The sequence below is a fragment of the Pelodiscus sinensis genome, chromosome 25 (assembly GCF_049634645.1).
Source record: "Pelodiscus sinensis isolate JC-2024 chromosome 25, ASM4963464v1, whole genome shotgun sequence".
Classification (NCBI taxonomy): domain Eukaryota; kingdom Metazoa; phylum Chordata; order Testudines; family Trionychidae; genus Pelodiscus; species Pelodiscus sinensis.
In genome coordinates this window covers 10,603,971-10,626,717 of record NC_134735.1, presented here as the reverse complement: position 1 = coordinate 10,626,717, position 22,747 = coordinate 10,603,971, and the positions used below count along the sequence as shown (strand labels likewise).

The following is a 22,747-nucleotide window of genomic DNA, read 5'->3' as shown; positions in this document are numbered from 1 at the left end:
TCTTCCAACAGTGGCCAATGCCAGGTGCCCTAAAGCAAATGAACTGAACAGGTAATCAAGTGATTCCTTCCCTGTCACCCATTCCTAACCAATGACAAACAGAGGCTAGGCACACTATTTCTACCCTTCCTGGCTAATAAGCATTGATGTGAACCTATCCTACATGAACTTATCTAGCTCTTTTTGAACCCTGTTAAAGTCCTGGTCTTCACAACATCCTCTGGCAAGGAGTTCCACAGGTTGACTGAATGTTATATAAAGAAGTACTTCCTTTTGTTTCATTAATGGACGGAATGGAGTGGGGGCAGTCTGGGGTTGAGTTGGGGGAATTTGGGGGTCTGAAAAAATGTAAATCAAAATGAAGTTTCTCAAGTTCCTAAAGTTTGAGAATCACTGCTTTCCACAATCAAGCCAACACTGAAATATATTCTTGCCTTTTTCCATTCTCGGGGTTACACTTGCCTGCTAAGCTGTGGCATGCACAAGGAAAAATCTGGTGCACAGCAGCTGACTGTAATAGGGCAGTATATTCTCTTTTGGCAGTGATGGTGATTAGCATCAATCACCCAAGGCCAGGATTTTTAAACTGACGAACATTTTCTTACTAATGTCTTTACTGCTTGTCTCACAGGCATCTTTGCTTCACCAAGAGCAAAGATGCAGGCGGCAGATGAGTTCAAATGTTGCTGTGCTTCACTTAGTTTCCCCTCAACATGAAATACATGAAATCTTCATGGGAATAGCTAAGTTAGTGCTCACAGTGTATAGCATAGGGATTACCATGAACCTCGTTAAACACGCTGGTTTCAGTGCAAAGGGAGGAGAAGGTCTTGGAGAGGTACGTGCTGTATTCTCATGCAGAAAAGGCTGACAAGAAAGTTTGCTGGGGGAGCTGCCTCCGCCCATCCGTGGCTCTGTGAACAAAGATGGATTTATATATAATGCCATTATTAGTTCTAGCAGAAATGAACCACCAATGTTCCCTCTAATTTTTTTCATCCGTGTGCAGAATAAATGTTATGTGTACCAAGGCATGTGTAAATGTGCACCACCATATTTTTCTATATGTTGGTGATCTGGGTACTCTGCTAATCAGCTGGGCGGCACCTTAATCTCTCCTGAGTGGCTGCCCAAGCGCACAGATACAGGGAACACTGGTCACCACCATGAAACAGCTTCAGCTCCAGGTCCCCAGTTCAATAGCGCCAAGCCTAAAGGTCAAAGTTGGTTAATGGCTCCCAGAGCACCAGAGAAGGGAGGTTAAAGTGAATCCTCCAATAAATTCTCTCCTCTGCTCTTTTGCTTTAGAAGCTGCACAGACCCAGACTGCATATGCCAGACTGGTTGGGTCTCTATAGTTCACAAGCAGGCCCTGCTAATGGTAAGAAGGGGCAAAAGGGAGCAGTTGTCCTGGGGGCTGGCAATTCAAAGGAACTCAGGGCTCCTGGCTGCTGCTACTACAGCAGCTGCGACGGCCAGAGCACCAGACCTTTTAAATTGCTGCCAGAGTGCCGTGTGTTCCGAGCAGCCTACAGGGCTGTGCTCCGGGTGGCACTGAGGCCAGCTTTGGCCCCTTCCACCAAATTCCCTATCGTCCCCTCCCAGGTGCCCTAGAATGCAGGGTGGAAGTAAGGACAGCTTTCCACTAACTCCCAGGGATGTCTCCCAGAACAGAAGGCTGTCATTTCCATGCCTGTGTTTGTAATACACCATTTGCCCTTCCTCCCCCTCCCACCAAAGCTCCTGCCCTGAACTCCTTTTCTGTCTCTTCTTCCTTGTGTTCCCTAAATGCAAATGAATGATTTCTCAACCGCAGTATCTGTATCAGGAAAGGAGGAGTTACAGGGTTTACCGACTAGTTAATGCAGGGGGCACCTCTTTAAGAGCAACATACTTGACTGTCATATTGCTGTCTGATCATTCACAAAGCTGTTTTTCAAAGCCTCTCTGATTTGCAGTGCCCCTTGATATGTTCTCCTCAATGCCTGGGTGCTCCTAATTAGCAACTAGGTGATCTGCTTTGCCCCCTCCCCCTCCTACCCCCTTCCCAGCATAACATTTTCCCCCTTAATTGCACAGATATTATGGAGCACAGAGCAGGCTGTCACAACAGGAGAATGTTGCTTTCACTGACATCTCACCTAGTCAATAAACTGCTGATCATCCCATAGCTGCACAACTTAATGGCCTACCAGTCTGTGTTTGTTTCACAGGACCAGAACCAGTGGTGTTCCACTGTGTCAAGAGGATCAACAGTTGCCAGCATCTGCCAATGGTTCCACTCAAGAGTTTCATATGTGTCTGTGTTCATGGCTTCCTCACAGTGTTCCTGGCTACATTCTGGATATAACACAGCATAAGGTGCAAGGTGTTTGCAATGATTACCACAGCAACTTGCAGCTGAACAGAGATCCATGTTTGCCTTGCTATGGCATTTGCTTGGATAACCAGGGGAAAAAGTGCACAAATAGATTGTTTACCATTGCAAGCGGGGGAGGGGAGGAGAAGAGATAAGTGCACCATGAGAGGCTGATGATATGGACCCAGAATTATGCGGGGCATTGTTTCTGTCCCCATCAGGCATTGGGTGCTTAACCCAGAATGCAAAGGGACAACAGGAACTATGGAATAGCTATTCACAGCGCATTGCTGTCAAAGTCAACGGTCGCCACCCTACTGGGGAGGCACTACATCGAATTTTTGCGCACAGTGGGGACATGCACCTTTGATTTTACAAAACTGTGTACTAATAAATCAACCTTAATAAATTAGACCCAATCTTGTAGTGTAGACATGGCCTCAGACATGAATAAGACAAGCTGAAATACAAAATTTGTAGGCTGAGGTCAGCAAGACTTTATCTTAGCTATTTTAGGTCTTGGAGAAAGGAAATTATGTAAATCAATGACTGAGAATAACCTGATGCCCTCATGGTATACCAAGTGTAATGATATACCAAGTAAAAAATTAATATTAGATCATAAAATACTGCCAAGTCGCATCTCAATCACAGGATACAGATTGTGTGTCAATGCTAAGGAGAACAAAGAGAATTTACAGAGCCTATAGAAAATTGGGCTCCCTTAGTTTCCTGGAGACACACTCATAAGTGAAAAGAGGGTTGACACTTTCACAGACATGTGTGGAATGTAGAGTGGTTGTATGCTATGTTCACCCTGTGCCAGCCTTAACCATTTCTACCGCTAGTACTATTAAAAGTTCAGTGTCTGTCTGTCTTGCCACGTTTAATTAGCTAAAATAGTTCAAAGTCTTTTTATTCTTTTTTTTTTAAACCATTCTGGGTTAGCATATGTAGATAAATAACACTTGTACCATCTAACTGAAATTATTTGGGCTGACGGCTGTAGGGGTATACAGGATCAGCTGAAAGCAGAATTTGGCTCATAATATTTACATAAACACATAGAAGATAGGATATTGATCCAGACAGATCTTTGGTCTGACCCAATATGGCCATTCTTAACAGTGGCCAGTGCCCGGTGCCTCATGCCCTAGAGGGAACAAACAGAATAGGTGATCACTTAGGGTATGTCTACACTGCATTCCTCTTTTGAGAAAGGAATGCAAATGCAGCTGAGCGAAATTGCAAATGAAGCGCGGATTTGATTTTCGCATGCTTCATTTGCATTCTTGCATCTGGGCGCTTTTTCAAAATACCCAATTTTGAAAAAAAATGCAGTCTAGATGGGGTTATTTAAAAAAAAAAACATTCTTTCAAAATAACTCTTAAATCTCATTTTTTAACGAGTAAGGGTTATTTTGAAAGAATGATTTTTTCTCAAAATAACCCCATCTAGACTGGGCTTTTTCTTTCAAAATAAGGTATTTCGAAAAAGCACCTGTATGCTATTATGCAAATGAAGCACGGGAAATTCAAATCCGCGCTTCATTTGCAATTTCGCTCAGCTGCATTTGCATTCCTCTCTCAAAAGAGGAATGCAGTGTAGACATACCCTGTCTAACCAGTGTAGACATTCCCTGTAATTTATTCCTAGCTTCTGCCACCAGAGGCTAGGGATGGTCTCTCCGCCTATATTTATGGCTCATAGCCATTCATGGACCTATACTCCAGGAATTTATCTAGTCCTTTTTTGAAGCCGTGTTATAGTTTTGTCCTTCACAACCCTCCTCTGGCAAGGAGTTCCACAGGTTGACTGGGTTGTGCAAAGAAATACTTCCTTTTGCATGGTTTAAAATTGCTGCCTATTGATTTCCTAGTTCAAGTGTTCACACCCCTCATGTTTTATACAGTGCAGGCCCGAACCATTCGCGCGCCCCGGGAGCATGGCACTGCCCCTGGGAGTGTGACGCATGCACAGCCCCGCCCCCGGGTGTGCGGTGCTCCCTGCCCCCAGAGCATGGCGCATGCGTAGCCCCCACCCCGGGCGTGCAGCGCATTTGTAGCCCCACTCCTGGTGCGCGGAGCATGTGCGGTGCCTCCCTCGCCCGGCCCGGCAGCCCCAAGTGGCGCCCCCTATAATCGGGTGCCCCGGCCGTACCCCGCCTCGCCCGTACCTTGGGCCGGCCCTGGTTTTACAGACCCCAGCCACTGCCCCCCCTTACTCCTCTCTTTTCCAAGCTGAAAAGTCCCAGTCTTATCCATCCCTCCTCATTGCTCCCTATTCCTCACACTCAGGCCCCACTCGCCAGCCCCAGCTGGCCACGCCCCGTTACATGAGGCCCCGCCCTCTTCTCTGGGCCACGCCCCTTATTCCATGAAGCCTCGCTGTCAACCGAACCACGCCCTCTCAACTGGCCCCGCCCCCCAGCCTCCCTCTCCTTTTCTTCTCAGGTCCCGCCCCCGTGCCACTTCCTCCTCGGGGACAGGGCCGGGGGGCCGGAAGGGGCGGGTGTTAGCGCGCTCGGCGAGTGCCGGAAGCGGAAGTGATGCGTGTGGGTAATCATGGTGCTGCTGGGAGGTTGCCGACGCCGCCGCTCCTGGGAGCTTGGTGAGAGCGGGGCGCGGCCAGAGCTGGGGGGCCGCGTGCGGGGCTCGCCGGCCGAGCCCGGCCCGCTCGGGTGAGCCAGCCGCCCGGGGGCCCGGCACGGGGCTGCAGCGCGAGGCAAACGTGAGGGGGACCCGGACAGCGCGGGGGGGGGGCGTGAGTGCGCAGCGCCGAGCGCGGGGCCCGGCCTCAGCCCGCGCCGCCCTGTCAGGAGCAGGCAGGCTCCGCGAGGGCCCGGCGCGCGCCCGCTTCCCTGCCCGGCTGCCGGGGCTCGCGGCCCGCCCTGGTGCGTCCCCTCCCCGGCCCCCGACAGGGCGCCCGAAGCTCGCGCCGCCGGCCCGAGGCAGCCTCCCCAGCGCTTGAGGAGCGAGGTCTGCGGCGCCGGGCGCCTTCGCTCTCCGCGTGTTTCGATGACACGCCCGGGAGCAGCCCTGTGAGGGTAACGTGCTGCGGGGGACTGTCTCTGGCTCGGGAGTTGGGACGGGCTGCGCTGTGCGGAGCCCCCCGCTCGGGGAATGGGGGGCACCAGGTACTGTGCGTGCTTAAAAAACAACCCATAGTCTGGTCGCACTTTATAGACCAACACCACACCTAGAACGGTATCGTGAGCGTTCCTGGGCACAGCTCATAGAATCATAGGACTGGAAGGGACCTCGAGAGGTCATCGAGTCCAGCCCCCCGCCCTCAAGGCAGGACCAAGCTCCGTCTACACCATCCCTGACAGATGTCTATCTAACCTGTTCTTAAATATCTCCAGAGAGGGAGATTCCACCACCTCCCTTGGCAATTTATTCCAATATTTGACCACCCTTCAATAAGGCGGTCCTCTCCCAAAGAGATTCCTGCTCGTTTTTTATCAGTTCAAGACAGCTGATTAACCTCTGGCAATATACAGTAATTTGCAGGTGACTTTTCATAAACTTCGCTAGAAAAGCCCCAATCGCAGTGGAGGGATGTTTCTTCTAAATCTGAAAGAACTGTAGGCCCCTTTTTCAGGTCGCATACCATATGTATTTTAGCGGACTTGGAGCACCTTTGAAAGTATTTTCTTGTGTCACCTGAATAAAAACTTTCCTGCACTACTTTTCTGAAAGCAAGGTAAGGTTTCTGGAAGTGAATTAATGGGGAGAAGAAATGTAAACGTGTTAGTTTGCACCCTTGAGAGTTTAGGTGAAAAGTCCTTGTCTAAATATTATGATATTCTTACACTTATGCTACTCTGTTACAGGTGAGTTGTTACATTTTAATTTCATGATGCTGCACTAAGTTCCATTAAACCATGGGGGAAAATACTCCCGAAGACAGCATTCACTACTATGATGGGGACGAAGACGAACTGATCCAAGATGATAAAATGATGAGGTTTATTGATAAAAATGGTCTAATTCCTTCATCATCTGGGACAATTTATGACAGGACAACTGTTCTAATTGAACAAGACCATGGGACATTAGAAGATGATGAGGATGAAGGACAATGTGGAGATCACTTGCCTTTTTTACCAGAGGGTCATGAAGGATTTCATTTAATAGAAGATCATGAAGGAATGTCCCAGGGTTATGTTCAACATATTATTTCTCCAGATCAGATTCATTTGACTATAAATCCTGGTTCAACTCCCATGCCAAGAAATATCGAAGGAGCTACTCTCACTTTGCAATCTGAGTGCCCAGAGACCAAGCGTAAAGAAGTAAGTGACCAACTATAATTGTAAAACTTGCCCTTGAGAGCTGATTATCTGGTGATCTCAAAGCACTTCACAGATATTAGTTGATTTTTTTTCCAAGTTGGTATTTAGCTGCACATTGAAGGAAAGCATATGCCTAAATCAACATCACTGTTTTGAAAATCTTAGCCATTAGGTTTAACTGCACAGTAGGTTCTGTACTTAGATACTTACCTACACAAGTTACTCAGGATCACACAGTGAGTCAACCAGAGTTAAGAATGTTTCAGGCTCTCCTGCTCTCACTTAGACCATATGCCTTATTATGTAACCGCAACTGTGTGAAAAGAAACTCAGTATGCTTCATGACAGTGCAGTTACTGTTAATTATAGGATAAAAGGTGACAGCTGTGGCAAATAGGGACCATGATAATACAGTTTGGACCTCCCTTGTCCAGCACCCTCAGGACCTAACTGGTCCTGAATGAGGGGATTTGCTGGACCAGGGGAGGTCCCTCTTCTTGTTGCCCTTGCTGCCACTGGACTAGGGCTCCAGCCTGGCCCCACTGCTGCCCCAGCTCCCTGGGGCTTTCTAGCTGCTGTCAGCTCCACTATTGCCGGGACCAGAGCAACACAGCTGGAGCTCCGCAGCTGCTTGGCTCTGTAGCTGGGACTCCAGCCGGGGTGGAGCAGGAGCTCCATGGCTGCCATTGGGGTTGCAGCTCCCTGGCTGTGGCTGGAGCTCCATGGCTTCTGGGGCTAGAACTACTCACCATGCTCTCCCCTCCCACGTGCTGGGCTTCCAGCTGAGGCGCTGGTCCCCTCTACCATGCTCCTGCCCCATGTTCAGACTTCCCTGTTCCTGTGGCTGTACCAAGTTTGGTTTAGGAAAAATTCTGCATCCCAATTAAGTGTGAAATTCCATCCCAATGTGATTTAAAACTTCTAAAATATTAAACCTTCATCAGCCACACTGATTTAAAACAGAAGCTTGACATAACCCTAGTTATGGTACTATTACCATTGTACAGTAAAACTCCAATTGTCCGGCATCCAGTGGTCCGGCACTCCTGATAGTCTAGCACCAACTGGAACCCGGAAGTGCTCTGGACAGTTGGAGCTGCTGTGAGCCCTATGGGCGCTCACAGCTGGTAAAGGGAAGGGAAGGGGAGAAGAGGGGAAGGGGATTATACCCCTGTGACGGGTCTGCTGGGACCCGCACTGCCTCCGGGTGGGGGGTGGGCAGGGAATGGCGTGGCAAGGGGCGATCCCTCCACTGTTTTGCAGGAAGGCGGGGGAAGCCCCACGTAGCCGCCGAGTTTCTGGGAAGGAAGTGGGCTCCCCACCCCCCCAGACTGCAGTAGTTATCGTTGAGCAGGGGGGTGAGGGGCGGCACTGTGGGACCAACCCGGCAGCACCCCAGCTGCTCTACTCCGCCGCTTCCTCAAGTCCGTTGCTGCCGCTGCTGAAAGTGATGAGCGGCGGACAAACGGTGGAGCGGTGCTGCTGGGATGGTCCCGCAGCACCACCCCTCTGCTCGGTGATAATTACTGCAGTCTGGGAGGTGGGGAGCCCGCTCCCTCCCTGGAAGCTCTTGGTGGCTGTGCGGGGCTTCCCCCACCTTCCTACAAAATGGTAGAGGGTTCGCCCCTCGCTGTGCCGTTCCCCACCCATCCCCTGGACGCAGTGCGGGTTCCGGCAGACCCGTGTCAGCCCCCCACTGGAGTACTTCCCGATACTCCAGCATATCCGATAATCCGGTACCACCTAGGTCCCAAAGGTGCCGGATTATAGGAAGTCTACTGTACTTGTAATAAGTTGCAATTGTACTTAATTAAAATGTCATTTTGAATTAAGGATGTAAAATCTAATTTGAAAAGTTAATTGGTTAAACAGAATGTTAAACAATCAATTTAAACCGCTTAACCAGGATCCCACAAGGTGGGCCCACCACACCATAGATGGGGAGAGGGAGTAAAGAGGAGGGGGTGCTCCAGCCAGGTTGAGCACACCATGCTATGCCATAGTTGGGGGTGGGGTGGGGGGGAAGGCTGCTTCAGTTACTGGTAAGCATCATCTGGTAAGCTTACCTGTTTACATCCCTAGTTTGAACTAGCTTACTGGTCTGAAAATGGCATGGTTCTGGCAATAGAACACATTTGCATAGTAAATTTTTGTTGTTGAAAGCAAGGTAAATTCAGACAGACTTAGTAAATTTTTTTTGGGTCCAAAATTAACAAATTATATGAGGTATCCTTAGCGGACTAGTGTTGATATAATCTATCAGCATTTCAGACTTTGGACTAGTTCTGTGATCCATGCTCCTGGTGAATCAGGACTTATGTGAGTGTTTCCATTAAAGCCAATAGAACTACTTGTGTAACTGATACTCTGTGAGTAATGGGTTGCAAAATTTGGCCTTTAGTTAAAATGGAATTGGGGTTTGAAAGCCTGAATAATTTAGTTTAGCAGAGGACCTTGTTTGGAGTTCACTTGGCAAAGTGTAAGTGGGTCAGTAGCAACAGTTGCTTTCAGATAGGAGATGGAATTTCTGGTCTGAAAGGTATGGCTCAGCAAGTCGGTTAGCCTAGGACTCAAATGAGGGATTTCCTTTGTCGTTAGTGCACCTACCACCTTCTCCACTGCTCTATTGCTAAATTTTATTTTCATGCAATGTTGCCGTTTTCCGTTATCCTTTACAAGGTACTCAATTGGCCATTTCCATTGTCCTAGAATGGGCACTGTGTATTAGCAAAATCAGTGTGGGCTCTTCTACAAATGAGTGAAAAATGGGGTTGTCCTTGTTTAAAAGGTTTGGAAGATGTTGTCTTTTCTGCTTTATTATACACTGTACATTGAGGCAATGTCTACTTTTCTCTTTGTGAAGGAGGCAAAATTACTAGAGAAGTAGTAGTAGGGGCACAGTAAAAGTGAGTCCTAGGGAAATGTGGTCTTATGTCTGCTTCATTTAAATGCCTGAGAGAAGATCTTTAAACACCCTTGCACCTTCAATTAAAGCCTGAAACAGTTAACACGCTAACTTTCTGGCCCTTACTGGATAGGGAAGATGACTTTGATGTTGCTTATGGTTTGAGAGCTAGAAGCAAAACAAACTCTTTACGAACATTCACAAAGTATAAAATGGCTTAGCCCCCATTACTTAAGTTTGGAGATCACCCTTAACTTTTACTTTGTTACACCTTTCTGCCTTTAGTAGTACTTTTCCCATGAGACTAGCTAGTACTTGCATCATCTTCTCTTAGTTTCATAAGCTTCCTATTCAGTGGTAATAGTTCACCCTAAACCCAGTTTTCTTATAATTGGTGTTCACTAGGTTTTGAATTACTCATCAGTTTGAACAATGTAGCTAGTTGGACAGTGTTCTACCTCATGCCACCAAGTTTCCTTCAATAAAGATACATTTAACTTCCTCTTAGCCCCCTGTGTGTAAAATCTAGACTCCTGGTTACCCATCAAGGCCCTGCCCATCTTTCTTTGCAAAGACGATATACAATATAGCTAATGCCACTGCGTTCTACAGAAGTAATATTCCTTTGTGTTTGTATTCTGCTATCTTTGTCTGTGTCCTCGGGCCACGTTTCATTTGTTGTGATGGCATCAAGCCTTTTTCTGGAAAACTTGATTTTTTTCCTGTTCTGCACAGCAGCTTCATTTTAGATGTTTGGTCACCTCTGCACAGAACTTTTATCTACTGTAAACAAACGCTTGCTGTATGTACTGAAAGATGTGTGTTGCTTTGAATATGGTTACATAGTTCCTTGTCTCATTAACTACTTATGCATGCAGCCACGCACCATGCCACTGTTAAGCTTCTGGTTAGAGCCCATGATCTTGAGTAGTCCACAAGAAAATAAAGCACATTTCAGTAGCTGATGTAAAGATTATTCTCATGCACATGGAGCTTTTTGATGTAGCAGTGTACACCCTAACTTCAGGACAAACCGCATTATCAGCGAGCTAGTTATGTTAGTGCTGATGTGTATTAGTAATGAATGGTACTACAGCTGGTAGCTTGTTAGGAAAGAATGTACCTCTTTCCAGATAATAAAATTCACTTTCCTACCCCATGTCTGGTTTTAAATGAACCAGTCTGCTTTATATGCCAGACCTTTCTCGTGTTTTATCTCAACTTATAACTGTAAGATCCACTTTTTAAATTGTGTAGCACCACAATGGGCAATCTAGGCTAGTGATTCGGCTACATGAATGGACCTCCTTCCTCTAAGTGGGCCACAAGATTGTTGTAACCAAGATGGTCTCCTGGGTTAAGGTAGTTTTGCTAACTGCACATGTGTCCCTAGAATTTGCAGGTTGTGCTAAATGAACTGTAGTAGTGCTTTGGCTGCAGAAGGAGTGCACGGCTCTTACAGTCAAAGCTGAGTGCAGCGAGCGCACATCATGTTTCACGTGCCCTCAATGTGTGTCACTTGAGTAATATTGGTATGGGGGAAAAAAAACCTATGTGGATAGAAACCAGTGGAGTCTGGCAAACCTGTCTGTGAGCAGTGGGTACACAGAATGTCTCACAGGCCACACAAAACACCATGTGCTGCCTTTGGGCTGCAGGTTGCCCATCACTGGTCTAGCTGATGTGTAACTATTCTGCATCGCTGATGCATGCTATCTTTGATGGGTGGTCTTGCTGTTATGAGACCACAAAGTATGGTGTGTTTTGCCAACTCTGCACAATGATTCTCCTCTCCCATGGATGCTAGGTTTTCCAGTTCTGACTTGTCATGGAGGCGGAATTAAAAAATGCTAAAATGTCAAAATTTTCTATTTTTACTTCTCTGAAAGCTGGTGCATGACTTTTCTCTAGAGTTAGGATACTTTTCATCTTAAACATGTTTAGTGTTTTCTTTCCCTTTTCTCTGTCTCTGTGTATCCTTTCAGACACCAAGGAATATGAAGCAACCCTCCATATCTGGCTGATAGTGTGGTTCCTCTTTCCATCCAGTTAACCCATTAGCTTTCCTTTGTGGATGCTTGTACCAAACTCAGAGCAATTACCTTCTGGGCAGAATGCTTTTATACTGAGTGCAAGTTTCACATGAATGAAAGATAGGTTTGGCAAGGACTTGATTCAGTGGATTTATTTATTGCTAGGCTACCCATTCATAAGAAGCCATGCAATACATGTTTCTGCTTGTGGCCTTTTGTAGAAACTGAGTAGATAGCAGTACCCAGTTAATTAATCGAAAGTAGTAGTGTCATAGAATGAATCTGCTCCAGAAAATCCTGGGCAGCAGGTCTCAAATGGTCTGTAAGTATGGTGCTGGCTTCACCTTATTTTCAGCTGCATTAATGTCAGCTAAAATTCATAGAACTATAGAAATGTAGGGCTGGCAGAGACCTTGAGATGTCATCTTGGTGCTGCCTCAGTACAAGGAATGAATGAGTGTACTAAGATATTAACTGACAAGTTTGTCTACACTGTTCTTAAAAACCTCCAATGATGGGGGTATCAAATTGTGGACTGTCTTACAAAATTCCTTTTCCTGGAATCAGTTGTTGCCATAGTCAAGGGTGTGTCTTTATAAAGCACATGAGATTAGAGATAGTGGGGGTTGACAGAATGGTCTCCTCTGCCAAGGAGAAGGAATTGAAAAAGAAGTTTAGTCTGTGGTACTGAGAGTCGAAGGTTGTAGGTGTCCTCCAGCCTCCTAATAGCTGCTGTATGACATCAGTTTCCAATTGCCCTTCTGTTGTAAATGACAAGACTGCTTTTCATGCTGTGTCAATGCATACTTTTGCTTTTGATTCTTTTGCTTCTGTCTATGCAATCTCCCTCTGTCCTTTCACAATCCCCACTGCTTTTTGCAGTTAAATATTTTCCACGCTATTCAGAGTTCTTCAATGTGTGATGCTTTTCCTAACTTCCCTTTTCCCTAGAGTTACTGTACTACCAGCACTTGGTAACTACTCTTTTTTTTTTTTTTTTTTTTTTTTTTTAATCTAATGCCTGTGATACCTAAGGGGTTTGTCTTGTTTTTACACTTTGGTACCACTCGTGTAGTTTGTGACGCTCTGGGCTTTTTGACTTTGAAAAGCAGGCATTCATTGACTCCTAGAAATATAGAACTAGGAAGGATCTCAGTTATCAAATCCTGCTCCCTGCATTGGGGCAGAATCAAGTAAATCTAGACCATCTTTGACTAGTTTGACCAACCTGTTTCTTAAAAACTTCCAGTGTTGAGGAGTCGAGTCAACAATCTCTACTGGAAGCTATTCCAGTATTTAACCACCCTTAGAGGTAGAAAACTTTTCAAAATATCTAACCTACATTTTCCTTTCTGCTGATTGAGTGTGCTTACAGGGTAATGGTTAACTAGTACCCAGGGAGCAGCCTGTGAGAGAAGGGCTGCTCTAGTCCTGCTGGGCCCCCACATGGGACTGCTGGTTCTGCTGACCCTGTCCACATTTAACTGGTTAACTAATTAAATGGGATTTTACATCCCTACTCCAAATTCTCTTCAGCAGCATGACCACCTAGCTAGTTATTCGTCATTTTGTAGTTTTGCCTTGTCCTTATTGAATTGTTGAGTTTCTATTAATTCTTCAGTATATCATGATCAGTTTGAATTCTAATCCTGTCCTCCAGAGTACGTACAACTCCTCCAAGCTTGGTGTCATCTTGTACTCGTCACTCTACTGAATTGTCGTGGACCTAGGACTGACACCATTATGTGTACTAGGGATGTTGGGGTATGTCTACACTACAAAGTTAATTCGAATTAACAGCTGTTAGTTTGAATTAATTTTCAGAGCATCTATACATGCAAACTGCTAGTTAGAACTTAATTCGAACTAGCGGAGTGCTTAATTTGAACTAGGTAAACCTCATTCTACGAGGACTAACGCCTAGTTCGAATTAAGTAGTTCGAATTAAGGGCTGTGTAGCCACTTAATTCGAACTAGTTGGAGGCTAGCCCTTCCCAGCTTGCCCTGGTGGCCACTCTGGGCCAAACCAGGGAAACTTTTCTGCCCCCCACGGCCCCGGAGCCCTTAAAGGAGCACGGTCTCACTACGGTGCTCGTGCCAGTTGCAAACCTGCCAGCACCCAGCCAGAAGACCTTGCACCTGGCACGGCATGAGCCAGCCACGTGCCTCTTCCCAGGACCAGGCTGGCAGCTCCCAGGAGCCTGCCCAGGGCCACAAGAGGCGGGCGCCCACCTGGTCTAGTGCAGAGATTGTGGACCTCATCGAGGTTTGCGGGGAGGTTTCCAACGTCCATGACCTCTGCACTAGGTACAGGAATGCGGCCGTCTAGGGCAGGATAGCTGCCAGCCTGGCCACCAAAGGCCACATGCAAACCCAGGAGCAGCTTTGCATGAAAATCAAGTTGGTCCAGTGAGACCCCCGACCCTGAGCTTAGAACATAAGAATGGCCGTACTAGGTCAGACCAAAGGTCCATCTAGCCCAGTATCCTGTCTGCCGACAGCGGCCAACACCAGGTACCCCGGAGGGAGTGGACCAAAGACAATGACCAAGCGATTTGTCTCCTGCCATCCATCTCCAGCCTTCCACAAACAGAGGCCAGGGACACCATTCCTACCCCCTGGCTAATAGCACTCCATGGACCCAACCTCCATGACTTTATCTAACTTCTCTTTAAACTCTGTTAGGGTATGTCTACACTACAAAGTTAGTTCGAACTAACTTTAATAGGCGCTACACTAGCACTCCGCAAGTTCGAATTTAATTTGAACTAGCGGAGCGCTTAGTTCGAACTAGGGAAATCTCATTTTACGAGGATTAAGCCTAATTTGAACTAGCTAGTTCGAATTAAGGGGTGTTTAGCCCCTTAATTCGAAGTAGTGGGAGGCTAGCCCTCCCCAGCTTTCCCTGGTGGCCACTCTGGCCAACACCAAGGAAACTCGTCTGCCCCCCTCCCGGACCCGGACCCCTTAAAGGGGCACGGGCTGGCTACGGTACCCGTGCCAGGTGCAAGCCTGCCAGCACCCAGCCAGCAGACCCTGCACCTGGCACGGATCGAGCCACCCACCCGATGCCCCCCCAGCCCTCCCCCTCTTCCCGGGACCAGGCTGGCGGCTCCCGGGAGCTTGCCCGGGACCGCAAGAGGCGGGCACCCGCCTGGGCTAGTGCGGACACCACACTAGGCACAGGAAAGTGGCCGTCTAGGGCGGGAGAGCTGCCAGCCTGGCCACCCAGGAGCAGGTGTGCATGAAAATCAAGGTGGTCCACTGAGATCCCCGACCCTGAGCTTACAATGGCCGTACTGGGTCAGACCAAAGGTCCATCTAGCCCAGTAGCCTGTCTGCCGACAGCGGCCAACCCTAGGGACCCTGGAGGGGATGGACCAAAGACAGTGACCAAGCCATTTGTCTCGTGCCATCCCTCTCCAGCCTTCCACAAACCTTGGGCAGGGACACCACTCCTATCACCTGGCTAATACCACTCCATGGACCCAACCTCCATGACTTGATCTCACTTCCCTTTAAACTCAGTTCTAGTTCTAACCTTCACAGCCTCCTGCAGCAAGGAGTTCCACAGGTTGACTCTTTGCTTTGTGAAGAACAACTTTCTGTTACTAGTTTGAAGCCTGCTACCCATTCCTTTCCTTTGGTGTCCTCTAGTCCTTCTTTATGGGAACTAATGGAGAACTTTTCTTTATTCATCCTCTCCACCCAACTCCTGCTTTTAGAGACCTCTATCCTGTCCCCCCTCCATCTCCTCTTTTCTAAGCTGAAAAGTCCCAGTCTCTTTAGCCTCTCTTCATATGGGACCTGTTCCCAACCCCTGATCATTTTAGTTGCCCTCCCCTCTCCCACCCTTTCTCTTCCCTTCTCCCACCTCCTTTTCCCAGTCTCCCCCAGTTTTGTTCAATAAAGAGAGATTCTATTTTTGAACACAATTGTCCTTTATTTTGTACATCAAGAAGAGGGGCTAGGGAAGGGTAAGTGGAAGGAGGTGAGGGAGGAATGGCGTACGCGCCCCCGAAGGGGTGGACTGGGCTGGCTCTGCGGGCTTCTGGGGGTGGAAGCTCTCCTGCAGCCTCCCAATTGCCCCCTCTCCCCAGATGGCAGCCTGCGGCAAGTGCAACCGGTCTGATGGCTGAGTGCTGTGATGTGTCCAGTGTGGGTACTCCGGGCAATCCAAGCCAGGACTGCTTTGCAAGCGGGGCACCCCTGAGAACTGTCTGTCCGGGGTGGGGGTCGGGACCCTTTAAGCACAGCCCTCGGCTAGCCTGAGACAGCATCTCCACGCTCTAAGTCCTCCTCTGATGCCCTGCCGGCACTGCTTCCGGCCATCCTTAAGCCTGGTTCAGGGTCCATTTAATGTGGACATGCTAGTTCGAATTAGCAAAACGCTAATTCAAACTAGTTTTTTAGTCTGGATCCGTTAGTTCGAATTAGCTTAGTTCGAATTAACATTGTAGTTTAGACATACCCTTATAGTTCTAGCCTTCACAGCCTCCTGTGGCAAGGAGTTCCACAGGTTGACTATGCGCTGTGTGAAAAAGAACTTTCTTTTATTAGTTTGAAACCTGCTACCCATTCATTTCATTTGGTGTCCTCTAGTCCTTCTATTATGGGAACTAATGGAGAACTTTTCTTTATTCACCCTCTCCACACCATTCATGATTTTATAGACCTCTATCCTATCCCCCCTCGGTCTCCTCTTTTCTAAGCTGAAAAGTCCCAGTCTCTTTAGCCTCTCTTCATATGGGATCTGTTCCAAACCCCTAATCCACTGTAGTTGCCCTTTTCTGAATCCTTTCCAAGACCAAAATATCTTTTTTGAGGTGAGGAGACCACATCTGTACACAGTACTGAAGATATGGCGTACCATAGTTTTATACTTCCCCTCCCCCTTCTTCCCCTGGTTTCCCCCCTTCCAGCTCCCTCCTCCCAGGTTTCCCCCTCCCCTCTTCCACCTTCTCTCTTCCCCTCTCCCACCTCCTTTCACCAGTCTCCCCAGAGGTTAATCCTCCCTCCCCCTCTGCCCCCAGTTTTGTTAAATAAAGAGAGTTTCTATTTTTGAACATACGTGTCCTTTATTTTTTACATCAGGAAGGGGGGCTAGAGAGGGGTAAGTGGAAGGAGGTATGGGAGGAATGGAGCCCGAGCCCCCGATGGGGAGGACTGGGGTGGCTCTGCGGGCTCCTCGGGGTGGAAGCTATCCTTCAGGGCCTCCTGGATCCTGACAGACCCCCGATTGACACCCCCCCCCCCCCCCCCGGATGGCAGCCTGCGGCAAGTGCAGCCGGGCTGATGGCCGAGTGCTGTGATGTGCCGAGTGTGGACACTCAGGGCACTCCAAGACAAGACTGCTTTGCTGTCCCTCATCGAGTTAGACAAGCAAGCGGGGAACCCTGAGAACTGTCTGTCCGGGGTGGGGGTCGGGTCCCTTTAAGCACAGCCTTCGGCTAGCCTGAGGCAGCAGCTCCACACTCTAAGTCCTAACCTGATGCCCTGTCAGCACTGGTTCCAGCCAACCTTAACTTGGGTTCAGAGTCCACTCAATGTGGACATGCTATTTTGAATTAGCAAAATGCTAATTCAAATTAGTTTTTAGGTCTAGATGCACCAATTCAAATTAGCTTAGTTTGAATTAACTAATTCGAATTAAGTTAGTTTGAAGTAGTGCTGTAGTGTAGACATACCCTTAGTTATCGGGTAGTTGAATAGTTGTGTTAATGCATAAAATCTCCCTGTGTGCTCCCAGCCCCACTCCCAGGGAGCCCTCTGTCACCCTGTGCTGCTGCCTATGTATCAGAGACAGTACTGTGGGATGGCAGGGGAGCTGGTCCCTGAGGGGAGCCAGTTTAAAAACCAGCTCCTCACAGACCGGCTGTCTGCCACCCACCCTTTGCTGCTGCCTCTGATACAGGCAGCAGTGCGAGGTGACAGCAGGCCATGTCCACAGGAAGGTCGGGCCAGGCATGGACAGGGGCTGCTACCACAAAGCAGCCTCTGCCCATGGTAGGCCCAGGCTCACTGTGGATAGAGGCTGCTCAGGGAGATGCGGAGCAGCTCCTGTCCTCAGGGAGCTCAGACCACCTGCGGACAAGGGCTGCTGCCCCCCTTCTTACCTGCTGCTGCCTCTGATCCCCTCCCCCCCCCCCCGACCCTGCTTCTGATACAACAGCAGCAAGGGGGCAGAATGCGAGTAGTTGACTACTCATTTACATCCTTAATGTGTACTCTCCTGGTATGATTGAGCCACTGAGCTTCCAAAATCCAACTAGAATTTTCAGAGGTGCTCCGCTCTGACCTAAATGTTCTTATCACATGCAGTAATAAGACACTGAGTCAAAAGCTGCATGCTTTTGAAAATCCCTCCTCAAGCTCCTGTTTAAAATAACTGATTAAAATTTCCTGAAAAACAGCATATTGTATACAAGAAGCTCTGTTGCAGCTTTGGATAGGGGACACTACTTACAGAATATTTTTTAGAGACTGATTTTAATTTTGTGTCTTTGATTGTTTCTAATACTAAGCTCAGGTGTTTTATATGAAACATTCTGAAAGCTATGGCCATGTGTGCACTATGGCCGTGTGTGCACTTACTCTACATGTGTATGAATCTGCTTCAAATCTCCTCCCTTTATTTGAGGCTAGAGGGTTTAAACACATCACTGATGCTTTTAAAAGGGCAGGGGGAGATTCCATAAACAGTATGCCAAGCTCATCTCCAAATACTAACAAAAGGGCTTTTACAGTAGGCATGGTCTATTATCTGTACCGAAGACTCAACTGCTCATTTAATTTATACCAAATACAATGCAAAGCATGAACCAGATGCTTTCATTTCTGGTAGGACTTCCAGGAGCTTTCAGTAGGTTCTTGACCAGTTGTGCTATTGGTTAGTATTTTTGGTGCTAAAATTGTGCTGTTTGTCACATTCAACCTATTTCCAATGTTGGTTACCTTGCTTCACTCAAAGCAGCATCAACATACGTTTGCAGCCTGATAATATACCCATAAATCTGTCCCTCTTCGTTTCTTAACCTCCAGTGACAGCGAGGAAGCCTGAGGCTAAATCTATACCACAGAGTCTTGTCCGACAAAAATTGCCTTTGGTGACAAAACAGTGAGAGCATGCACACTGCAATGCAATTATTGTTAGGAAAAACACCCAATTTTGGTGACAAAAAACTTGCATCCCTATAAGAGAGTTCACGGTCAGAGAAAAGCAGCAAGTTCTTCCTTGTGTATTGTAGCTTTGCTCTGTTTTTAGAAATGTTTCTAAACCTCTGTTGGAATACTGCATTTCCATGTGCCAGCTGCCTAGACAGTGCACTGGGGCTCTAGAAATATTTTATGACTGGTAGGGGTTCTTAGCCAATGCAGTCAAATTAAAATTATCAATATGATAATTAGCATTGACGGGATTTTGTGCAGAAGCTTGTTAGGACGTCTTTCAAATTTAATCGGACATGAGTCAGGTGATCCAAACAGCTGTTTGGGAATTCTGGTTCAGGGATCCATGCCGCTGGCCCTCCACCGGGACTCTCTGGTCCTGCAACATCAGAGACCAGACCATGGATGTTCCCAGACCAGAGAATCCCAGTTAAGAGAGTTTCAGCCTGTAGCAAATGTACCTGGTGTTGCTTGGGTCATTAAGGAGGGGCTCAGTGCATGAGGCTGTAGGTGTGGAGATATGCAGGAGTCAGGGCAGGGGCTTGGGCCTTGCAGCTGATCTAGGAGGGTTGAGAGGCTCTGGGAGCTGGCTCTGGCCTGCAGCTGCTCAGGGGGCAGCCTCTGGGGAGGTGGCCCCAGTATCCACCTGCCTCCCCCCACCCTGCAGCCTGACTGGGACAGAGGGGGGCACATTCTCCTTTGGAACTGCAGCTGCTCTGGAGGGGTAAGGCTGTGGGGGCTGGCTCTGGCCTCCAGAAGCACCCCTCTCCCCCAGCCCTCCAGCTGGTTCGGAGGAGGCAAGGTTCTGGGAGGCTGCCTCAGGCCAGTAGCACTCCCCTCTTCCCGGGCCCTGCAGCTTGTCTGGGGAGGTGTGAGGGTCCACAGACTGGCCCTAACCTGCAGCTGGTCCCCTGACCTGCAGCTGGTCCAGGGGCAGCATATCCCTACCTCCCTCTGTCTTGCAGTACGTCTGGAAGGAAGGCCGGCGGGGGATGGCGGCAGGGAAGGGGAAGAGCTGAGCCTCTGGGCACTGGCCCTGGCCTGTAGCTGTCCCCTCTGGCCTCGCAGCTGGTCCAGATGGGGGGCGGGGATCTGTCCTCCCGGAGGAGGGAGCTGGGACTGGTTCTGGCTTCTTCTGGATCAGGGGTTGGGTTGATTCCCTCCAACACTGTGTTTGGAGTAGGGGAGCCACTTACCAGCTCCGTTGGCTGGTGACATGCAGAGCCTTGTCTGCAGCTGGCCACTGTCTTACTGGCATGGTTGCCCTCAGTGGTTACTCTACACTATAACTGTCCCCTGTGCTTGCTGCCCACAGTGGTCACTGAGACTATAGCTACACAGCAAAGAAAAGTCGGAAAAAGATATGCAAACTGCAATTTGCATATCTTTTTCCACTTTTTTTCTGAAAGAGGCTTTTCCAAAATTTGGCCCATCTACACAGGGCCAAATTTCAGAAAAAACTCCTCTTTGAGAACATCCCTTATTTCTCTCACTGAGAGGAATACAGGGATGCCGAAAACACGTCTGCTTTTTCAGAAACTATTCTGAAGTTAAGAGGGTTCAGAAACTATTCTGAAAAAGCAGACGCATGTGTTGGTATCCTGGAAAAGCTCTGCAGGGTAGACATAGCCTCAATATCATATCCCTCTTCTCTGCCTCCTCCCTTTTCATGGTCTGGAAAACAGTCCCAGTCCCATGTCCTGTTTTCCTGGCACAACCAAACATTGACCTTGCTTTAAGCTGGGATAAGAGGAAGCCTCCTACCAAATTTGGTGGCCTTTTAGCTATTACTATTTAGGAGTTCATGAACAAATGGACTCTCAGACAGATGAACTCCTAGATAGACTGGCATTGGCTTCTTCCCAGTTAGATCTCTGCAAACTTTTGCTTCATTGAGCTGATATTCCCAGTTAGTTGGTAGTATTATCACATAGACCCTATTGGGGCAAAGAAAATGCCCCAATTTTACATTAGTTCTATAAATTATAAGAAAATATGGACTAGATGGAGCAAAGCAGTCTATAATTCACAGTAACTTGTAAGAAGTCCAGTTCCTGAGTATATTGGAGGAGCATAGTGCAGAGTTATCTCTCTGACCTGGGCTTTTACTCCTCATAGGGTATGTTTGGTGAGTTTTGAATTATTACAGACTGCAGGGTTGCTCTTTCTGGACTTGCTAATGTGCATTTGAAATTAGACATTTGTCTTGGTTAACAGACAGCTGAACGCTTTTGAAGACTTTGAATGTAAATTTAGACATTATTTTTATTAAAAACAAGCGAGAGTGAGTAAATAGCAGTATTTTCTTAGACTCATAGTTCTGGGAAATGCTGAGCAACTACACTTCACCCTGAGGAGTTTCATGGAAGTTAAGAGGGTTCAGCACTTTGGTGGATCAGGTTAGAAAAGTATGTGTCTGTCTGCCTCTTCCCTTAAATGTTCTACTATAGTAGAATGCCCATTGCTAAAAGCCAAGTTTATTTTAATTTGGAATGCATATGGGGATTTAATCCTTCATTTTGATGTATCATCACCCTAGACACATGTTCCTTTATTAATTAAACTCTGAAAACTACTATTTCTGTAGGTTTGCCTTTGTTTTTTTCCCCTGTAACTCAATGGAAGGGCAAAATGATTTGGTACTTAAATTAAAAAAAGTAATCTGTTAATTAAAAAAATACATTGGTATCATTCTGGGATCAAACCTGGCTCCTCCTCATCTTTAATTAGAACAAATGAACCAGGCAATGAACCATATCAGAGCCAATACCCTGGATTAGATCCCCAACGTGCTAAAACTAGATTTGGTGGAATCATGCATTTTGTAGACTTAAACTCTGCAGCATTTTTCTCATAGGTTAAGAGATACCAGTGCACCTTTGAGGGCTGCCCTCGCACCTATAGCACGGCTGGAAATCTGCGGACTCACCAGAAGACACATCGTGGAGAATACACATTTGTCTGCAATCAGCAAGGTTGTGGCAAGGCCTTCCTTACCTCCTATAGTCTCAAAATCCATGTTCGAGTGCACACTAAGGAAAAGCCGTTTGAGTGTGACGTGCAGGGCTGCGAAAAGGCATTCAATACGCTGTATAGGTAAGAGCCCCTCCAGGCATCTCTGTTTTGCATGGCAGACGCTTACCACTGTTTTTCCTATCAAATTCAGTTTTTGTTTGAGCTCCCTAGCTACAGCTATTGGGGTTGGGTCCTTCTCCCAGCTCCAGATCTAATTCTGCTATAGAATCTTAAATCAGCATGAAGGTCCACTTTCATCAGTACCAACGACTGGGAGAGCCGCATTTGTGATATTATCATTGATTATTTGTGTTAAAGTAAATGTAATGCTATTTGCACTTGACACTGTTCAGTCATCTAGAGCTTTCAGATTTTTTGATTTGCGTACTTCAGTCCTTAAACTTATCCGTATCAGAATTTATTAACAAACACACCAGAATTTAAGCCTTTGAATCTGTCTTGTGGTCCTTGTTGTTTGGTAATGTTCCTACCTGAGGCTAATGAGCCAATGTTCTCTCTATTCTACAGATGGATGGAAAAAATTAAACTTTATGTGCATCAAAACATGTGCAGATGTGCACCACCAATAGAAACACATGCTGCCAGCTGTGGGTGCTCTGGGCACTCTGCTAATCAGCTGGGTGACATTTGAATCTCGTTTGGGCATCCACCCAAGCGCTGAGCTTACAGGGAACACTTGCCATTACTGTGCTGCAGGTGCTAAGATTTATTTGGAATGCTTTGCAGGTTGAAAGCACATCAGAGGCTTCACACAGGAAAAACATTTAACTGTGACAGTGAAGGCTGCAGTAAATATTTCACAACGCTCAGTGATCTTAGGAAGCACATTCGAACACACACAGGAGAAAAGCCATTTCGGTAAGTTGCTAGACTAGACAGTTTTCTTTCCTGTGGGGAGAATGACAGGTGATTTTGATAACTGAGAGCATGTGCAAATCATCAGAGTTGC

The 22,747-nt window shown here is 47.4% G+C and overlaps 1 protein-coding gene across 3 annotated transcripts in view; it reads left to right on the top strand.

The window, feature by feature from the left end:
* The first annotated feature begins 4,843 nt into the window (after positions 1-4,843).
* Positions 4,844-22,747, top strand: part of MTF1 (metal regulatory transcription factor 1) — a 39,457-nt gene continuing 21,553 nt past the window's right edge. The window contains exons 1-4 of one of the 3 annotated variants that reach the window (XM_075908516.1): positions 4,844-4,970; positions 6,196-6,657; positions 21,620-21,858; positions 22,525-22,656. In XM_075908516.1, coding sequence (XP_075764631.1) covers positions 6,247-6,657; positions 21,620-21,858; positions 22,525-22,656 — 782 coding nt within the window. In that variant the 5' untranslated portion in view covers positions 4,844-4,970; positions 6,196-6,246. Of the gene's footprint in view, positions 5,041-5,110; positions 6,066-6,195; positions 6,658-21,619; positions 21,859-22,524; positions 22,657-22,747 lie in introns of those variants that run through there. The other 2 variants (XM_075908517.1, XM_006134245.3) reach the window with 2 other exon arrangements.